This window comes from Lutjanus erythropterus, chromosome 18 (genome assembly GCF_056507025.1).
Source record: "Lutjanus erythropterus isolate fLutEry1 chromosome 18, fLutEry1.hap2, whole genome shotgun sequence".
Lineage (NCBI taxonomy): Eukaryota > Metazoa > Chordata > Actinopteri > Lutjaniformes > Lutjanidae > Lutjanus > Lutjanus erythropterus.
The window spans coordinates 9,453,552-9,474,912 of NC_139334.1; the positions used below are offsets into that span (position 1 = coordinate 9,453,552).

At 40.0% G+C, this 21,361-nt stretch overlaps 1 protein-coding gene across 8 annotated transcripts in view; it reads left to right on the forward strand.

The window, feature by feature from the left end:
* The window catches only part of LOC146310615 (ryanodine receptor 3), a 148,688-nt gene that overhangs the window by 110,852 nt on the left and 16,475 nt on the right, over window positions 1–21,361 (forward strand). The window contains exons 58-84 of one of the 8 annotated variants that reach the window (XM_084741868.1): window positions 111–226; window positions 828–895; window positions 1,002–1,123; window positions 1,297–1,346; window positions 2,978–3,038; window positions 3,974–4,212; window positions 5,639–5,720; window positions 5,828–5,958; window positions 6,302–6,625; window positions 7,436–7,676; window positions 7,766–7,853; window positions 7,961–8,053; window positions 9,684–9,698; window positions 11,064–11,234; window positions 11,358–11,417; window positions 11,509–11,643; window positions 12,679–12,791; window positions 13,546–13,645; window positions 17,301–17,410; window positions 17,915–17,966; window positions 18,050–18,106; window positions 18,662–18,761; window positions 18,850–18,929; window positions 19,009–19,085; window positions 19,354–19,427; window positions 20,486–20,503; window positions 21,179–21,259. In XM_084741868.1, the coding sequence (XP_084597994.1) occupies window positions 111–226; window positions 828–895; window positions 1,002–1,123; window positions 1,297–1,346; window positions 2,978–3,038; window positions 3,974–4,212; window positions 5,639–5,720; window positions 5,828–5,958; window positions 6,302–6,625; window positions 7,436–7,676; window positions 7,766–7,853; window positions 7,961–8,053; window positions 9,684–9,698; window positions 11,064–11,234; window positions 11,358–11,417; window positions 11,509–11,643; window positions 12,679–12,791; window positions 13,546–13,645; window positions 17,301–17,410; window positions 17,915–17,966; window positions 18,050–18,106; window positions 18,662–18,761; window positions 18,850–18,929; window positions 19,009–19,085; window positions 19,354–19,427; window positions 20,486–20,503; window positions 21,179–21,259 (2,858 nt within the window). Of the gene's footprint in view, window positions 1–110; window positions 227–827; window positions 896–1,001; window positions 1,124–1,296; window positions 1,347–2,977; window positions 3,039–3,973; window positions 4,213–5,638; window positions 5,721–5,827; window positions 5,959–6,301; window positions 6,626–7,435; window positions 7,677–7,765; window positions 7,854–7,960; window positions 8,054–9,683; window positions 9,699–11,063; window positions 11,235–11,357; window positions 11,418–11,508; window positions 11,644–12,678; window positions 12,792–13,545; window positions 13,646–15,163; window positions 15,261–17,300; window positions 17,411–17,914; window positions 17,967–18,049; window positions 18,107–18,661; window positions 18,762–18,849; window positions 18,930–19,008; window positions 19,086–19,353; window positions 19,428–20,485; window positions 20,504–21,178; window positions 21,260–21,361 lie in introns of all 8 variants that reach the window. The other 7 variants (XM_084741869.1, XM_084741872.1, XM_084741873.1 and 4 more) reach the window with 7 other exon arrangements.

The following is a 21,361-nucleotide window of genomic DNA, read 5'->3' on the forward strand; positions in this document are numbered from 1 at the left end:
CTATAACTTTTCCATTTGACTTTTAGTGGAGTCCTTTATCAAATACTATAAAAAGAAAATATAGTGGTATTAAAGTGTTGATTTATAGCTAATATCTTATTCTGTTGCAGAGGTTTGAAGGACTTGGAGCAGGATTCCTCTTCCATGGAGAAGAGGTTTGCTTACAAGTTCCTGAAGAAGCTGCTAAAGTATGTCGACTCAGCTCAGGAGTTCATCGCTCACTTGGGTATGGTAATGTTACATAGGATCTGACCTGAGACTTACACCTAGTTTACACCTGGTAATAAAATGTGATTTGTACACATTATTTAGAGAATAAACGATCCAATCTTGCCTTTGCGTGTACACCCAGCATTTCTATTATTAATAATATTTATTTTAATAATATGACTTCAGGGAAACTTTATAAACTTTGTGAAACACTGTCTATGACATATTCTTAATTATTTGTCTCCTCTTGTAACTTTGTGAATGTAATACATTAATTTCAGGAATAAGCAAGAAAATTTTAATGCCCCGGCCCTACAGGCTACTAAATCACCAAATCTGGTGGCCAAAGTATGTTTTTGGTGGCCCAAATGTAAAAATAATACAGAAAAGGTAAATTAATGCAAATTAGCACAGACCTCTTTAACTGTGAAACTTGACAAGTGTTGTCCACTTTTGTGGACTTGTGATGTTGTTTCCTGAAGGTATTGTTTCCAATGAAAAATTTGTTGCACTTTTTTTTTCTTATCTGGGTAATGCATTTTAATATCAGGTGTAAATGGTATGTTAAAGTAGTCTCATTACTTACTATTAAATATGTATTTTTACATTCAATCCAGAGGCCATGGCTGCCAGTGGCAAAACAGACCGGTCCCCTCATGAACAAGAAATCAAGTTTTTTGCCAAAGTAAGGATATGATCATAAACAGAGCTGCTGTAAATATATCTAACTGTTTTAAATGAAATTTCCATCACCCTGATCTGATGCTGTTGTTATCAATATCCTCCTTCAGGTTCTCCTTCCTCTCATCGACCAGTACTTCAAGAACCATTCTCTCTACTTCCTCTCCTCCCCCAACAAGAACCTGAGCAGCAGCGGTTACGCATCCAACAAGGAGAAGGAGATGGTCACCAGGTACAAGATGAGAACAGTTTCATTTACCTCCAGCAATATAGCATGATAATAACTCTTTACCATTCCGTACTTAAAATCCTAAACTTATAATCTTAATTACTAATCTTCTCTCCAAGTATTTACTCACTGTACTTGTCTCATTTCCTCCCTTTGTCTGTCCATCACACCTCCAGCCTGTTTTGTAAACTGGCAGCTCTTGTCAGACATAGGATTTCTCTCTTTGGTAAGCTGAGTACAACTGACTGGTCAGCAGTGTGTGTGTGTGTGTGTGTCTGTGTGTCTGTGTGTCTGTGTGTCTGTGTGTGTGTTTGTGTGTGTGTGTGTGTGTGTGTGTGTGTGTGTGTGTGTGTGTGTGTGTGTGTGTGTGTGTGTGTAAAAGTAAGTCCATGTCATGATATAGTTTCATAAAGCTACAACATGTTAATTTAGTGAGCTTTAGTTACCTTTGGACAGCAGAGCCAGGTTAGCTATTGTCCTCTTTCCTGGCTTTATGCTGCATTAAGCTAAGCTAACTTGCTGTTGACTGTAGCTTTATCATGCAGATGTGAGAGTTGTATCAATCTTCTCATGTAATTCCCATTAAGAAACAAAATATGTATATTTACCAAAATAATGAACTCTTCCTTTGAAGCTATAACATGCAACATTTCCACATTAAAACATGTAGAAACACATTTTACATGATTTATTCAAAACCCTGAGAAATACGTAATTTACTCATGGTAATGGTGCTTTTTCCTGCAAGCCACTAGTTGTTATAACTTCTGGGAAAACATGAGTACATCGGATACATCAGAGAGTGAGGAAGGAAGTTGGCAAACATTCTAAATAATACTTCATTATCTGGTCCAGGAACAGTAACTCTGCTTGAGTCATGTCAGATTATCATGGGCAGTAGTTATTGTTTGACAGTAAAAATAATAAGTCCCATTGTCCGACACTACTTAACAGTGTCATTAAATTACTGTATGTCTTTTGTGATTGTCTTAATGTGAGAGAGACCCCTAGTGGCAGAACTTGCACACTGTGTCGTTAAATAGTAACCTGAACCCCTGCCACAGAAATGATGATTGATTATTTAGATTTTGAGACCGTGACAGTTCAGTTCAATCACCTAAACCACTGAATTGATTACATTAACCATCATGCCGTTAACCACAATGAACATCCCACATCCAGCTGAGGTGGTGAACTAGTTATTGATCCACTAACCTTATCTAACTAATCCCGTAACCTGCAAATCTATTTGTCTCGAGGCTGCTGGGTATGGTACATACCAAGGTTATTAAAATGAACTGAAATAAAAATAAAAAAATAGATCTTAGAAAAAACAAAAAGTAACTGAAGTGATGTTGTGTAATTAACTTACACAAAATAAAAGTATACGGTAAATGTCTTTAGTTTTAGTTTTTGTCAGTGTTGTCAAATCTGACACAACAAGCATGAGGAGGCAGTGGTGAATATGTTTATTGAGATTTCTACATTACTGTGAGTCAACAGCCTTCACAAAGTGTTGTGTTTGTATTGTGGTACGTATTCTTCTTAAATCTTTTAAACTGTTAAAACTAAACTGAATTGAGCACACCTACTCTGGAAACTAAATTAAATTAAACTGAATCAAAAACAAAAATTTAAAACAAAATAAAAATAAAAACTAATTAAAAATACAAAACTATAATAATATACACAGACAAACTCAGGTCTGAATGATATATGATCATACTGCGATTTGGATAATATTTCAATCAATTATTCAGCCCTGATTGCTACCAGTTCAGGACCAGAAAGTCTTGTAATCATGGTTGACAGCGTGTGTGTTCACGTCATCTTGATGGCTTTTGTGTTGTCTTGTAGGAAGTGACTCTACTACCATTGTGAGCTGTCTGCACATCCTGGCACACACGCTGGACACCAGGTGAGAACAAATCTGGCAGCACTCAAAACTCACAAGGAAACCTGTTACTGTTAAGTTTTCTCTTTGAAAGGAAAACTTGAAAAAATGAACAATTTTAAATTTTAACAGAAGCCTTTGGCTTGATAAAGACTGCGCTTAAACAATAATTGTTTGAGAAACCAGTTTCATTTTTTACCGTGTAAAGCAACGACGCAGAATCTAACCTCTGTGAACCCTCAAGAGGAGCGTATTTGTCATGAACATTTTCTTTTTAAACAGTTATTACTGTGGTGTCTTTTGGGAGGTGCTGGCATTAACAAAGAGCATCCTCTGGCATTTAAATAAGCAAAACAAATTTCATGCACCACATGTTGCCCAAGGCTTGTAGTGTTCTTTAGACACAATGTACTGTTTGTTAATGCAGCTCGCACATAATGAGGCTAAATCAGCAATATATAATTGTGTCGTGTTTGTGCTGAAGAGCTACAGCTGATGCCCACAGATTCTGTCTTTCATTTCTCCTTCCTACTGGGACACATCAAGGCTTAACAATGGGTAATTCATTTAGCAATGTTATGAACTGTGAAATGCTGAAAATGGACAGACTAATCATGTTAATGCATTGTGCTATTTTAGTGTCATGTGATGTGTCTACGCTCCAACACTGGCAAACTCACCTTGGATTTAAATATCCACCTAATTCATTAAACAAATCATTTATGTCTCAGTGTAAGGGCTGTCAGGTTGATACTCATGTCTCATATTTCATGATGAAAACCTTCACAGGCTGTGAGACTGAAGTAATTTCACAGTGAGTGTGTCCCACTGTGGGGTAAACAGTGTTGTCCTTTGCATACCAAAGGGTATCCAGTGGTTTATTATAGCTCTGCCCTTGCATAGTATCTCCTCATTTGGTTTCAGTCGTTTATCACAATCCCTTTCATTCCACCCAACAGGACTGTGATGAAGTCCGGCTCCGAGCTGGTGAGGGTGGGGCTGAGGACGTTCTTCGAGAATGCCGCAGAGGATCTGGAGAAGACATTTGAGAACCTGAAGCTGGGGAAGTTCACTCACTCTCGCTCGCAGATGAAAGGGGTGTCGCAGAATATCAACTACACCACCGTGGCTCTGCTCCCCATTTTAACCGCCCTGTTTGAACACATCACTCAGCACCACTTTGGAGTCGACCTGCTCTGTGAGTCCTGACAGCAGAGGAGAGATCAAACATGTTGTGTGAGAGTTTGCTAAAAAAACTGGAGTCAAGTTTTATTGTAATACAGTGTGTAATACCACTGCTTACATCCTGACACCAAGGGACATATCTACCACTTACTTACACAAGTGTACAGCAAAGTTAACCTAAGACTTTAACACAATCCTTTACAATACTTAGTCCATCATAATAGAGCCTGTGTGGTGGCTATTGTAGGACGTCAACATTTCAGGTTGGCCGGTGTACAACTTTCATCCAGACTGAAATATCAACTGATGGATAGATTGCCATGAATTCTCAATCTCCAGAAGATGAATCCTATTAACTTTAATCCACTGAAGTATCTCGACCTCTAACATATATATACTAAACAAGAATATACATGCAACAACCCTTTTTGTTTGTGCATCAGTTTTTCATGAGTTGAAGTAAAAAAATCTAGGACCTTATCAATAAACAAAAGGGGCTTATTTCTCTCAACTCACCCAACAAATTTATGGAAATCCCTTTCTCTAAAATGTGCAGTTTTATTTTGAGAAAAGACATTTATTATGCACTGAACTATGGCTATTTCACATAGGGCCACAGATACAAGCAAAGTCATGAACCGCCCTACTCTGCCTCCGATTGGCATCCCCTGATATTCTTACCCTAACGCTAACCAATCACTATTCGTGCCTAAACCTAACCATCCCAACCAATGAAGGCAACAAGTTTACAGAGGCAGAGGAGGGCAGGTCATCTTTATCTGCAGCCCTATGTGTAATAGCTATAGCACAGTGCCTAATAATTGTCCTTTTTCAAGATCAAACTGCACATTTTGGAGAGGCCTTTTGTTGTGACCAGTCCAAGACACATCTGTGCAATAATCCTGCTGTTTAATCAGCATCTCTATGCCACACCTGTCAGGTGGATGGATTATCTTGGCAAAGGGAAAGTGCTCTCTAACACAGATTTTAAGTTTGTGTTGTGAACAAAATATGAGAGAAACACCTTTCACTTCAACTCATGAAAAATGTGTTGCATTTATACTGTTTTGAATAGACTGATATAGTACATTCATGGTTACAAGATGTTGTATGACAATTACGTTGGTGATCCTCTGACTTTTTTTTAGCACCACCAGGGTCAAGTTTCACTTTGCCCATTACCTTAGTTAATGACAAAATAGCTGCAAAATGAACAGTAGATAATATGCTAATACACTACATTATGCTGAACATGGTAAACTTGGTAAATATGGTAAATATCTGCTTAAGATCAGCATGTTAACAATGTCTATGTGAGCATGGTAGCGTGCTGATGTTATCATTCAGCTAAAAGCATCGCTGTCCTTAATCATAGCCTCACAGAGGCACTTGGAGGCCTTTATATGTAGTCTTGTTCTGATTTTCTTTATTTCTTTCAGTGGATGATGTCCAAGTGTCTTGCTATCGCATCCTGACCAGTCTTTATGCATTGGGAACTGGGAAAAACATCTATGTAGAAAGGTATCTCAGCTTGAACACTGTATTTTAACTGTTTAAAAGCACAGAGAAGAAAGTCACAGATATTCAGTGCATTTTTCACCGGCTCTCCTCCTCTGTGTGTCTCTCAGACAGCTCCCAGCTCTCGGTCAGTGTTTGGCCACCCTGGCTGGAGCCATGCCTGTAGCCTTCCTGGAGCCCATGCTCAACATGTACAACCCCTGCTCTGTCTTTAATACCAAGAGCGCCAGAGAACGAGCCAGTGAGTCATATGTAATTATTCTAAAATAAAAGAGTTCATTACCAGGGGTGGACCAAAGTGGCAAATCAAACAGCCATTATTCTGGATAATGAACATGTCTCTCTTTTATAGCCATCTTATCATTTTTAGATGTTCTGCAATATGAGAACAAGCTTTTCTTCATTTAATCATACATTTTGTACATTGTGTATATCTGCACTGTACTTGTGTAAAATCTTCTCAAATGTCAGCATGCTTACTATTCTTCAATAGATACATCTCCCTTTTATAAAATATATAATAAAAAATATATATGATAATGTACAGCGAATGTTGAATGTTGAATCACCTGCTGTGTGTTCAGTCCTCGGCATACAAGACTCAGTGGAGGAGATGTGTCCCGGGATGCCGCGGCTGGACGGTCTGATAAAGGACATCAATGACATGGCTGAGTCTGGGGCGCGGTACGCAGAGATGCCTCATGTCATCGAGGTGGTGCTGCCCATGCTCTGTAACTACCTGTCCTACTGGTGGGAGAGGGGGCCTGAGAACCAGCCGGCCAGTGGGGCCAGCGTCTGCTGCACCACTGTCACCTCAGAGCACCTTAGCCTCATCTTGGGCAACATCCTCAAGATCCTCAACAACAACCTGGGCATCGACGAGGCCTCCTGGATGAAGAGGATTGCTGGTGAGCATGGGTTGCTATAACAGCTCGTGATGCTAAGGGAGACTGCCACACTTTCGCTTCTTTGGTTTACTGTATCTAGTAGATCTGTGCCCAACTCAGAATTTTGTCAGTCTAATTGGATTTGGCTGTTCAACACAAATATTTGGCTATTCTGTGTTTTTTGTTCACTTCAGTGCCACACTAAACTCCTATTTCAGCCTAAGTGAGTTTCATGTTTTAGCCTACCTCACATTTTAAAGCCTTTCTATGTCATCTGTGATGTGAAAAGAATTCTCACAAAAATCCCAGCACACCAGAGAGTGTCTCTCCTTCCAGGCTGCTGCAGTGCTGTCAGTCAAAGAGTCAATCACAGTGGATGGCAGTGGAAGAGGTTGTACCACCGTCTGGTTCAAAAGTGGTTTAGGCGACTTCATTGACAGTCAACACTGGAGCAGGGAGCAGGCAGTCAACTTAAGCCGCACTGCTACTCCCAACATGGCGGTCTATTTAAACTGCAAATATTTCCCTTTTTTCCCTCTGCCTGTCATTGCCACCACATCAGTATTGCTGCCTGTTCTTTCAGCCCCACCACCACCCCAGCATTTACCTGCAGGCTCCAATGGGGCTTTAAGATACTTGCTCTTCACTCCTCAATATCTCTGTGTAAACATGATCTGTGGGGAGTGATGAGGTCAGAGCCTAGATGCCAAACTCTAACCATGTTCTGCTGCTGTAATATCTGACTAAAGTACTGACAATTCTCGGTTAAACCTGTACATAAAAATGACCAACAGCAATAAAGTAACACTCTGTCTCTATTTCACTGTTCAGTGTATGTGCAACCCATCATCAGCAAGGCCCGTGCAGACCTTTTAAAGAGTCATTTCCTGCCTACGCTGGAGAAGCTGAAGAAGAAGACGGTGAAGGTGGTGGCTGAGGAAGAGCTGTTGAAGGCAGACAGTAAAGGAGACACTCAGGAGGCTGAGCTGCTCATCCTGGATGAGTTTGCTGTTCTCTGCAGGGACCTGTATGCCTTTTACCCCATGCTTATCCGCTATGTGGACAACAACAGGTCAGCTGGCAGAGCAGTGGATGATGCAGTTGTTTTTAAAGAGTATTTAGGAGGTAATGGGGCTGCTTTATTCATCTCTTTTACTGCAGGTCCAGGTGGCTGAAAGAACCAGACACAGACTCTAATGAGCTCTTCAGAATGGTCGCTGAGATATTTATCCTCTGGTGCAAATCGCATGTAAGTTCTCTTATCTCTGTGCTTTTTTAGCTACAGAAGAACTGACAGCCTTCATGGATTAGAACACTGATAAAACAGAGCTATCTTTCTGCGGCATTTGTCTCCAGAATTTCAAAAGAGAAGAGCAGAATTTTGTGGTCCAGAATGAAATCAACAACCTGTCCTTCTTGACTGGAGATAACAAAACCAAGATGTCAAAGGTAGGTTTTGTATTTGCAGACAACTTCACCTCTCAACACTGTCAACTCTGTATCTTTATTCTGGCAGCAGATATATACCCTTTTGTGCAGCATTTCCACTGCATGGTATGAGCTTGAACATCAGCTCGGCTCGCCCCCCTTGGAACTGTTCTTCTGTTGTTTTTCCATTGACAAAAGCTGTAAATAGTACTTGGAGCATTTTTTTGGTATCGTCCCGGTCAAAATTCCACGTGAGCTGAACTGATATTAAACGGTGGAGTGAAAACACTGCAGACCACCAACTGGTTAGAGAGAATCGTCACTAGAATTGAGCAACAGAGTCATTTTCTTGTTTGCTCTCTGATTTCCCAAATTTCTCACATTTCTTTCAGCAATCTTTTGTCTTGCTGCCCTCAGTTTTTATCCTCCATTGTTCCCGTCTTTGTGTCACATTAAATATGATGTGGCATTTTCACATGCTTTCACTTTGATGATCAGCTAAGAATCTCGCCTACATTGAGAGAATACTCAGGGGTTAAGTGAATATTTTCCATCATTGATTGAATTTTTTTTTAAGTCAGGAAAAACTTGAAGGCCATACATCATTTTGACATTTTTCTGGAACTCCTGCAAGGAATTTAATTCCATTAGGCACAAACATCCACTTGGACTCAAAGATGAACTGAATAGATTTTCATCACCTTTGCTGTAACATGATTATGGTCATCTCTCTATCAGTCCTCTGTACTCCTCTCAAAAAATACTGCCGAAGTGAAGACAGCATGTTTCTCACTGGAAATTATTCACTGAAATCATATCACTATAGAAAATCTGAAGGCCATCCATCATTGTGACAGATTTAAACACAAAGAGTGATCTGTCGTAATGAGTGGTTGTGTCAGTGGCAGTGAGGGAAACATCACCTTAAGCACAGATAAAAGATAGAGTTATCTTTAGTCAAACAAGCACAAACTCACTTAAAGGACAAAGTTTATTTTAATAAAAAATCCACAAAGGGAGGGAGAAGATCAGATGCACTATTGAAATATTGGAGAGAAAGAGTGAGAGAGAACCTGCTTGCCCCACACACCTCACCTGACTGCTAGTCAGTGCTATTAAATAGTCTGTGTCTCATTATCATTAAAAAAAATAAAATTAAAATGACAGGTAAAAATTATGAATGTGGAAATACAGGCAACAAGAAAGTCTAACACAATCTCTGGGAAAAGCAAGTTGAGTTAATTTGAATTGAGCTCTACCATGCAATGGAAATCAGGCTTTAGTCGTGTCTAATGGCAGCTTTACCCGTCAAATATGTGTGCATGCCCGTATGTACATATATATATATATATAATAAGCAGGACCATGACTGACTTTGACTTATGACTGTGTGTGTGAGTTTATGCATGCTTGCTCATTGGTATAGATGACTGAGACTAACATTCATCCCTCAGTAGAAGAATATTCTTCCATATCTTCAGCCCCTCTCAGCATTATGGGGGTTAGAACATTTGATTTCTTGTCTGCCTGGTTTAGCTGTTTTAAAGGCAAACAAATGTTTTTCATTGCCTCCATTAACAACTGCCCTCTCATCATTTTCTTCCATCTGTCTTTCTTTCTCTCTGTCTTTCTCTCTCTCTGTCTCAAACAGTCCTTTAAGGAGAAGGTAGAGTGATGCAGTGCATGAGCTGTTTACCTGCCAGCTTATTGGCTTATGTGCTCCAGTCGCCAAGCAGAAAAGCCAATAGCTTGTGGCGATGTGCTATAGAATCTATAGTGTAGTTATATATCATGTCACCTGATTATTTGTGGCCTCCATTCATCACCATGCGTGACATGGTAACTTTGGTCATTCCTCATTCCCTTATGGGCAGAACACGCCTCATCTGGAGTAATGAAGGTCGGCCCTTTTGTAGCAAATCATGTGATCACGTGTTACTAGTGTGTTTGCAGTTGATGGATTGTAGTTCCCAAGTGTGTTTGGCCAATAGTTACCTCTAGCTCTTTATATATGTTGTGGTCGATGTGTGTGATCAGTGTGTATGTGTGTGTCAGTGTATGTGTATTAATATGGAAATTAGTGTTTTCACTGAGCCAGCTGCTTCAATTTGGCTCAAAAGTGTGAGTTGTTTGCTCACTGGTAACATCACGCTGTTCTAACACGGGCAGCAGTCTGCTAGCTCTACTTTTCAGCTGAGGTGTGAAACTTCTTAATGCTTCAGTGGCACAGATTCAGGCTGGTCACGGATTTTGCCAGGGCTGAAAAATGCCTCAGTTGCCTCTGGCTTTTGTTCAAATACAGTGTGAGTGCTGCTCCCACTGTGAAGTAAGCTCCAATAAAATAATGTTAAAGTATCAGTTTAAATGTTGAAAGGGAGTGCTTTAGTGCAGCATTAAATACAACAAAAAGAGGAAAAAAGGAAAACACTTTTTTTTGAAGGTGTGTGCATAAGACTGTCCTTACTCTGTTGCAACCATGTCATGACACTTGTCATGAACATGAAGGGGTCTTTATGAATGTTTATGTCAATAAGTGTCATTTGGTCAGTTAAGCTGATATTGTTTGAGATGTCTATTACAACTTGACATTAACCACGACAAAAATGTCTTTGTTATGACTCCTTGATATTAACAAAGACAACGTAACCCATCAAAGTCTTTAAGTTTTATTGGCTGGGCAGCTTATTAGCTGTCTCAGACCTGTGTTGCCAGGAGCCAAACCCAGCAAGAATTAATGTCAAGTTCAATTAATGTCGTTTCAAAGACGTAAGACAATGTCAAATTTGCATTAAAAATGACGTAAGTGGCCGAATGATGCTTACTGGCAACAGTCATAAACATTCGTGAAGACTCATTCATGTTCATGACAGGTGTTATGATGTGGTTATGACACTGTAACGATAACCCCTTTAAATGAAGTGTTACTGAAAATAGTATGTTTTACTTTAAAAGTCCAGCTTGTTAAGCAGCTGTACCTTTTTTTAATTCACCAGTTTGTGTTTTCTGAGGTTAATATTGTGACTTCTCTCAGTCTGGAGGACAAGACCAGGAGAGGAGACACAAGAAAAGACGTGGTGAGTTCTACTCTATCCAGACCTCGCTGATTGTGGCTGCTCTGAAGAAGATGCTGCCAATTGGCCTCAACATGTGCACCCCGGGAGACCAAGAGCTCATCTCTCTAGCCAAGACTCGTTACCTGCTGGTGAGATATCTCTTATGTGACTATGAAGTATCCTTACAACAATCAAACACCAACACTTATTGGAAACATTTCACAGTAATAAAGCTTCATATAAGCCTCTCTGTTTCTGCTGTTGTTTAATAGAAAGACACAGATGAAGAGGTCAAAGATCACATTCGGCAGAATCTGCATCTTCGAGAAAAGGTGAGCATGTTGATATTAATGTCACGACCATAAGTGGTTACTGGCCTCCAAAATTTTTATTTTATTTCCTATTTTTCTTTGTGATACTCAGTCAGAAGACCCTGCAGTGAGGTGGCAACTAAACCTGTACAAGGACATCGCAATGAGGAGTGAGGGGCCTCCAGACCCTGAGAGGGTGGTGGACCGTATCCAGAGGATCTCTGCTGCCGTCTTCAATCTGGAGCAGGTCAGACTCAAAACATTTATACAAACCTAAACATAATATGAGCTGCAAATGACACTGAGGGTGTTTGTTTCATTAAACACCTGCACTGCAGGTGCAGGGTCACCAAACAAACAGCTAATGGCAATTATAATGGCAAATACGCTGCCAAAGGCTAATGATGTTACAGTAATTATGGGATCCCTGGAGAACTGTTGCCCAATGTAGACAAGGGCATCCATAAGTCAGCCCTGGATGTCTGTGTAGGATGTGGTCACCTCCACAATCACCTCACCATCATTATAGCACAGAATGAAAGCAGTAGAGTATATTGTGAGATCACAAAGCAATCTTTTTCCTCCGTTCTTTAGTTGGCTCGGACCATAGACTGTGTATAAAGGTAGGCATCTCCAATTCCTGCCACTATCACAGCTCAAAATGAACTTTTTCCCTTATTGTCCACCAAATGTCTCAAATTCTACTTTCAGCGCTCACAGACTGAACAACTATTGTCTCAAATGAGACAAGTTCTTCAGTAACAATGTGATAAGAATTTCCTAAAATTACAGAATCCAACCATCTTTGGGGAGATTGAACATGTACTGATGTTTTAGTTTGGCCCATGGCCAATCTATAGACTGGGTTCATGACTGCAGCCAGCCACCAGGGGGAGATCAAGATGTTTTGGCTCACTTTGGGGAGCAGCCATGTTGTCCATCTTTATACAGTCAGTGGTTTTGCCTCAAAAAGCATAGACTCAACTCAGTGTTACACCATGTGCTTTTTTCTTGGTTTGATGTGGGTGATGAAACACAAATTGCAGTGATTGTTGAGAGCAAAGTTTCACTGGGCAGCTCGACCATTTCTGACTCCCACTTTACTGCACTTCTCCTTTCACTTGTACACAGTCAGGCTCATGATGAGTCACTAAAATACCTGAGGAGAAAAACCTCATAAAAATGCCAGTTCTCAGTTATCAGGTGGTATTTTTTTTGGTCTGGTAGTGAATGTGTTGATTAATCACATTGTCTTAACACTGACTTCTTACACTCCCACCAGGTGGAGCAGCCACTGAGATCCAAGAAATGTGTGTGGCAGAAGTTGCTGTCCAAGCAGAGGAAACGAGCAGTCGTCGCCTGCTTCCGCATGGCTCCTCTTTATAATCTGCCGAGGTATGGCTGTATATCTTACACCTACACCCTCTACTTCACTGTTTTTAGCCTAAACACATGTTAAACTGCTGTATAATCATGAATCTAAGATGACACCCTACATTCAACAGTAGCGGAGAGACTCCCTGTGGTACTACTAGCAGATGGGGAAACTGAAACTATGCAAGTGTTGTAACATCATGTGTTTACTGGCCAAATACAACCGCACTTTCTTCTTCTTCTCACAACTCTCATTTCTGTCCTGGGTTCTGACCCTGTATTAATGCACAGCCTCTCTCCCTGCATTTGTAGGACAAATGTCTGGCCCGCAGCTGTTATCAAGGAGCAGAAAAAAAGGGACACTAGCAATTTCATGCCCTGCTGCTCTGTAACTCAATCACAGGAAGTCAGGCAGAGAGCTACAGTTGGGAGGAAAACAATTATGAGGCCCAACCTGGGGGAGGCCATCTTCAATATGTGCTCAGATGATGCCGCCCCCCTTGCTGACAGCATGACTCATTTATTCAGAGTTGTTGACAGTGAAATATGACACAGCATAGTTAATAATTATTAGACCGTATTTACGATGCAGCTGAATTGATTGTTTTTGTTTGGAGTAATAGATTTGTGTTTGAGGGGTGGATGTGAAGGCTCTGGATAATGTCGACTCTGCCTGAGTTTCACACATTCAGTTGTCATCTTTTTCTCTTTTGTCTCTGTACTCAGCCTTTCTTGTCTCCTCAATGTCACACTCTATTGTACCTCATCCCCTCAGGCACATAAATAATAATTACTTCCTGAATGCCTACCGACATATTTGGCTGGAGATAATGCATGAGAACACAGACTATGACAGTCTGCTCTCCATGCTGACGGTAACGTAGTGCTGTCCAAATGTTGCTACTGTATGTCCTTTGCATACCTCTCTAAACTACCCCTCAATCTCCAGACACGGTTGATGCTGCAGAGTTAACTTCCATTCAGATATTCCTACTGGTTTTTCCACTGGTCCATCTCTGTACAGTAATACAGCAAGCTGAATTTACAAATTTAACATGTTTATAATGCTTTAAATGTATAGGCCAACTATTCTAAATTGCTTTCTTGCCAAGAGTTAGAGGAGAAGACACCCCTCTCATGTCTGTATGCCAATATGAACCCAGAGACAACAGGCAATTAGCTTAATTTAGCATAAAGGCTCTGTCAGAAGGGTAAAAAACCACCCAGCAGCACCTAAGTTTTGTTTAATCTGTACTAAGGACAAATTTACACCGTCTTGACCATCAGTGAGTCGGGCACAAATTTCACTTGCATATCTCAGGCGATAGAGACATTCTCATTTCAGTCCGTGCAGCTGCCTGCACAAGGTCTCTGTGTCTCGCATCTCAGCTGCATATTTATTCAGGCTTCAAGTTTATTTTTTTGTAAATACATGTGTAAACACGAGGTTGATGCCCCAAAAAAGGTACTGAATGTATATATATTTATTTACATTTGCAAGCTAGACAGAGCAGAGTATGCACAGAGAGCAGTTCACTCTGCTCCGGTTTGTAATCCTGCATACTCTCTGTTAACTTTACCCAGCAACTGGGAAGTGAGACATGAAATATTGTTTAACTTCTTCTGCAGTGTTTATTCATGGGCAAATCTGTAACCTTTACTGTACATTAGTGCCTCTGCTCTAAGTGCAGCCACTAGCACTTTGTCTCTTTTCCCTACCACACTGACTATACATGCGCACACACACGCTTATGCAACCATCATATACATCATGTTGATGGAAAAATAGATATACTCACACACATGAAAGGACAACAGCACACTGAAAATAAAGTTTTGCAGCTCTGCTGACACTTTTAAAAGTGCAGACAAGATGGAACCAGTATAGATAAATGCTGTGTGGCATCAATACAGTTGTCATGTTAGCGAGATGCTCAAGTGACGCTCACGAGATGTTACTTCTGGACAAAACGAGGCCAGCTGTTTTCATATGCCTCCAGTCTCTAAACTAGTTGTATACTGGCTGTAGGTTTAGATATAGCATAATGATATGAGAGTTGTATAAATCATTGTATAAATCTTTCAACCTACCTTGGCAAGAAGACGAATAAGTCTCCTTAACTGTCAAACTCATTAATTTAGTTTGGAATTCTGGAAAATTCTTACAGCTGTTGAGTTTGGGACCAGATTTAAAAACTAGATTGACGGTCTGGCAGAGAGCTTGTACATCACAACCATGTATTTACAAGCAACATGGAAGTTTTCTCCCAGGTGACCAGTTGGATGCACCAGTGCCCTGAACTAACCAGTATTAACCTCTCCGAAAAGGACCTCTCCCCTCCTTTGCTTTGCTCCTATTTAACCCAGGCTAATCTCCTCTCACCCTTCCTTAGGCATCGCTCTATTAACCTCTTCCTCCTGGCCTATCAGAGAATATGGATAGAAACAGAGGAATACTCTTTTGAGGAGAAACTAGTGCAGGATCTTGCAGTAAGTACTTGTGTCGTCCATCAGTGCCCTCTTGTTGGTGCTCGTGCTGTAGGGAGCTGAGCATCGGCTCTACAGCACCACCGTCCTTTACTTGTGTCATTGGTCAAAGTGCTTGGAAACGTCCCAGTCTCATCACGTGCCACTGAGTCGTCCTCACAATGTTTTTCAACTTTGGCAAGCATGACATCACCACTGATGTCAGAGCCAGCTGATGTATTTTGCCCACTGTGTCCCATCAAACATCCGGTAAGAGGGCATCCTGTCATGATGCTTCAACTTACCAATGAAATTTCTGAAAGTTGTGGTGTCTTTCTTAAATTTTAATAATCATGAAACATCCCAATCATGCATTGTGTTGTAGAGAAAGCAGAAGAAATACAGCACGTAACTGCTTTCTTTACAACTTCACAAAAGTAGTCTGTGATAACCTACAGCATAATATGCATCACTTGATTAAAAGTGCTTGAAGGATTCATGAAATAGAGTTTAATAAATTCAGTTTTCTTATCTGGAGACTATCATGAAGGCAAACTAGAACTCGACATAACCTACTCCGCCAATGGGTGTGTTTTTTTTTTTTTTTACTCTTTTCCAATAATGAAATGAGGATAAAAATTTGAATTAATACAACTTTTGAGAATCTAATCTTCCTCTGGCCCTTTTAATAGTCATATCTTTTCCCCATTATTTGAAATTGAAGCCACAGGGCACCACAGAAGAAGTTAAGGGTGTGACAGATGAAGAACTTTATGATTCAGCCAGCTGAGCACACAGACTTTTAGTAAACCCCACAGAAAAATAGTTCCAATGTGTCAGTTATATCATGAGTGGTTTATCACAGGAAGTCTACGAGAAAGTGTGCACGGGGCTCATGGAGTTTCATGCTTAACTCCAATCACCACCTTTTAACAATGCTGAACACCATTGGCTGCATATGTGTGTAAGTGCCGGTCATTGTCTCCACACTGTAAACCCCAAATCATTCATGATCCAAATGATCAGGACTGTCAAAATGACATGAAAACTTCAATCCAGTGTCCTTGCATGTGCTGGAAGTCCTTGAAAATGAGTTTTAATGTAGCATTTTCAAGGTTTGAAAGGGCTTGGATTTTGGAGAAAGTGCTTGAAACTGCCTGAAATTGTAAATGCGTTACTTTCAAAATAAATTGCTCTCTGTCAGACAGAGCCTAATTGTTTTTGCCTTTCACACAAAATAAAGATGACTCCACGTGAGACTTGCATGCAAAGTAACATCTGATTTAATGTGATGAAGAAATGAAATGGGGCCTCATCATTTTGATATTCATTTGTCATTCACCACAGCTGTAAGGTGCTTGGAAAGCTTCACTTTGGAGTCAACAAGTTTTGATTTTTGAGTTCATTTTACTTAAATGTCTAAAGTCAAGACATCCTAATTACACCACTTGACAACAGATACATTTTGCATTTAGCGATTTTGTGCAGAATTAATTAAAAATTATGATAAAAATATGTACTAAATGTTTTATGTTCATATAATATGTAGTCAATTTCTTGGGTAATTAAATAATTTGTGTAGCAAAAGTATGTTATTACAAGAGCTGCTGTGCTGAACACAAAAAAAGTTTAGTAGCATTTTACCAACTTATTATTTTCTTGTGCAAATTAATAAGTAAAAATGAGTCAAAGCAAGGTTGTTTTTTTTAGAGACAAGTGTGTATTTTTATAGTTTGAAGAAAACATATATGACGGACACTATTAAATTAATTGATTTTACATTTTTAGGTTGAACCAGTTCAAAATGATTTACTGCTCACATTAAAAGTTTTTTAACTTTTAAGTGGTTGAATTGGAGTTTACAGTCTCTGCTCGTGCTTGTGGTTTATGGCCTGCATGCTATCCCATCACTGTATTTATTCTGATACTAGCTGATTCTATTAAGGTAAGTGGTGTTTAGTAGCTGTAAATACTGTGCATACAGAGTGTTACAGTTCAGATGTCTAGTTGATCTTGAGCCCACACGTCCGAATTCCATGGTTTAACTTGTATGGGTTTGTCCAGAAAACGCAGTCCAAAGTGGAAGAGGAGGAGGAGGAGGAGGAGAGAAAGCAGCCAGACCCTCTTCACCAGCTCATTCTGCATTTCAGCCACAACGCTCTGACTGAGTGCAGGTAAATACACACACACAGTGTCACACACACACCTGGCCACCTGGCACCAAAACACTGTGCTCCATCTGTGCTACATAATAGTTCTGGCCTGCCTCTTAGCTAATAAAGAGCCGCATTAAGCAAAATTATCACCACATATTTTATACAAGGAGGGAAAAACATGCAGGTTTTTATTATTTCCCTGTAGTCTTACCGATTACTGTACATACATTGCAGTGGCAGTAAATATAACTGCTGAAACTTGCTTATTATTATTAAGGACAGTTCTCCCCAACATCAAAAATATGTTACCTGTAGTGCTGTTTATCCATCTAGATTGTTTTGGTGTGAGTTGCAGTGTTTTGAAGATATTGGCTGTGGAGACATCTGCATTCTCTCAAATTTCTACTGAGAAAGAAAATAGTTCCTACAATGACCTGTGTTCAGTTGTATTTTTGGTTCTTTGAGCACCACAATGAGCCTCTGTGCTTTAACCACCAGATATTTTTCTTCCTTTTTTGTTAGTTCTTTGGATGAGGACCCCTTGTACATTGCATATGCAGATATGATGGCAAAGGTACGTCATTCTCTAAATTGCTTTTACTGAAATGTGCCATTCAGCAACATCTTGCAGGTCTGACATTCTGCTTTCTCTTTCAGAGTTGTGCTGAAGGAGAAGAAGAGGAAGATGAGGAAGGAAAAGAGAAAACTTTTGAGGTGCTCTTGATTTCTCAGGACTACTGTTGTGCATTTCACATTGTTTTTGATCCATACTCGAAAGCGGCGCTTGCTAAGGATGTCACATTTTGTCACAAATGACACATTTTAATAACAGATGACAGAGACTACCAGGTAAGGAGTCTGGACAGTAGCCTGCTACTACGAGCTATGGTTATATTACAGTTGGCTACACAGTAACACCAGCTGTCTCAAACAAAACTAATGGTGACAATTGCAGCATTAACATGAACATAACCGCTTATTCTGGAAGGGTCGCAGGAGGCTGGAGTCTATCCCAGTTCACCATATTCAACATGTTGTTATGCTTCCGTGCTGAGAGGCATTCCTCTTCTTACTTTGGCATTTGATGGCAGTCCAGAATACTTTTAGGCGTATATGCTGCCCCTGTTTCGGAAGAATTGCATCCCCAGTACCTTTGGTACTGTAGGAAAGCGAGTACCGTCACATTTTCAGAATTTTAGTGTCAACTTGGTACCAAAGCATCAGTTCTCGTGGCATTCCTAGTGCTTACTGTATCATCATTTCATACAGGAAAAGGAAATGGAGAAGCAAAAGATGCTGTATCAGCAAGCCAGACTACATGATCGAGGAGCTGCAGAGATGGTGCTTCAGATGATCAGTGCCAGCAAAGGTAGAAATACACATATTCACCTGTCTGCCTTCTTACAGCTGCCACCTCACCTGTATTGTCTGTATAATATATAACTTGTGGTCATCAGGTCGACTTGGTGCTATAGTGACTTTCACCCTCAAACTGGGCATCTCCATCCTCAATGGGGGAAACATACTGGTCCAGCAGGTACTTATCAATCCGCATGCAGAATTTGTACAATATACAGCATCAGCCCTCTATTAACAGTGCTTTTATTTTGATGCAGAAAATGCTGGACTACCTGAAGGAGAAAAGAGATGTTGGCTTTTTCAAAAGTTTGTCTGGACTGATGATGTCTTGCAGGTAATGAAGCTATAATCATTTATCACACTGCTGTTCAAATATGAATCAAGACTCTGTCACTGCACTGTCTCTTTCTTGACTCAGGATATTATAGACCATTTGTTGATAAATATATTAGGAACTGTGTCATGTGAGTTTCCTGATTTAATGAGAATCCAAATACTAAATTGTAATAACAGTTCCCTTTAAAATATAGGACATAGAAAGTTATTGATTTATAAACATATTTCTAAGAAACAGATCTGACTTTGTCTTTTCTCTCCTATAGTGTCCTGGACTTGAATGCTTTTGAAAGGCAAAATAAAGCTGAAGGTCTGGGGATGGTAACTGAAGAAGGATCAAGTAAGTGAGGATGATAAACATGGTAAACAGATCAACAATCCAAGTGATTGATTTGCCCTCTACCAGGAGACTTTTAATAACGCTGATGCAAAGAGCAATACATGGTATATTTTTGAGCTTAAAGTGATACTGATTTTGTGCTTTGCATCATTATAGAAAAATAAATGCAGTATGGGCAGAACTTCGATACGAAATGTTCAGCATTTTATGTGCTACAATCTGTTGTTGCTAAATGCTGATCTTCTGCAGATCTGAAAGTATTTTTGGAAACAAAGGCAATAAAACTGAGATTATGGAATTCATAGCCTCCTCTGTGCAGGAGACAGACCTGCTTCTTCAGTTTTCAGCCACTCAGTGTTACACATGTGTCCCAAACCACAGTGTAAGCTATGTGTGATATCGATGTTGAAATCTTTTTGTGACATGATGTGTCTCATGGCGTTTCTTTCATTGTTCTTTAGTCAGGTTTGTATTCTGCTGCTCGACAAATGATGCAGCATTAACATCTTCTTTAGTTTGTTGTTGTACAAGCTCATTTCCATGTCATGTGTGTTTCTTGTGTGTCATGTTGTATGTCATCATCATGCAGGTAAACCTGTGCTACTGTATGCCTAAGTCCTGTCTCGGCCGTGTCTGCCACTTAAAAGCACTCACAGTCACAACTGCATCCACATTAATAATCAGAGGTCTTTATTTGATCTGATGGGTAGCATACAGTATATAAATATATTTTCCTCATGCATATTTCAGCTCATTTTCACCCCATAAGCTCAGGCATAAGTGATGGTAACTGTCTAGTCTGGTACTCTGTCTAACCTGTAGTCTAAACACCTGCCTAGTGCGCAGACTGTCCTCTAAGACTTTGTTTAATTGTAGTCGCATGTCAATGTTGCAAATCAATGTCAGTATGTAAATATATATCTATAGCGCTATCATTCTCTCCTGTTCCTACTTCTTCTGATTGAATCTCAATGTCTTCTCCTTTGCTTATGTCTGCTTTTTGTTTTGTTTGTTTGTTTGTTTTCCTCTGATCATGTTTTTTATCTCATCGGTCGCAGTCAACGTGAGTGAGCGGGGTAAATACATGGTTTAGATTCTACTCATTCTATGCAATGCTGACATCTTGATTGCTCTTCGTTCAATTCCTTCCTCCCTATCCTCATCCCCTGTCCAATCTTTTTCTCTCCCATTCCTCCTCCTCCTCCCTTGCCCTGAATGCAATACAACCACCTTCTTTTGTACCTCGGACTGAAGGAACGCATGCATGCCCCTCTGACATCTGGATAGATTGTTCAGTCCAGGGTCGGGTGCCCCAAACTGACTCAAATCTCTCCACTTTTCTTATACTTCCTCTTTTATAAGAAGTCAGTGCTTGTCATTTATGTGGGACCTTTTTTTTTGTTTGTTTGTTTTATTTATTAATTTCCACGATACTAACCAGCGTATAATAAGAAATAAATCTCCCAAAGCTTTGATTGTCAGAAACAACAAAGCTTTTGCAATAAAGCTCCGTTTTATTCCTATTATAAACCTTATTTTAATTTGTGAAATGATGCACTATACCTTGTCTGCCCGTGTGTTCTGAACCACACATATAGTGCACATAATTTAATGCCGTTTGACAAATAGACAGCAGCTTTATGAGGAAGTGAAAGCTATGCAAGCCCTGATGCCTGTACTGACATTAAAATGATGGGTCTTTGACCTTCTTATCACTGAAAGGGGCAGTTAATCTCATTTCCTGTCCTCAGGTTCCAAGGTACTGCAGAATGATGAGTTCACTAAGGATCTCTTTAGGTTTCTGCAGCTTCTCTGTGAGGGCCACAACAATGGTAGGTGGACAAATTTGCATAAACAAGATGTAAAGAAGATGCATGTCTCTAAACAGCACAATTTTGGAGTAGGCTGGGTGGTGTGAATGTACTCCTCTACAG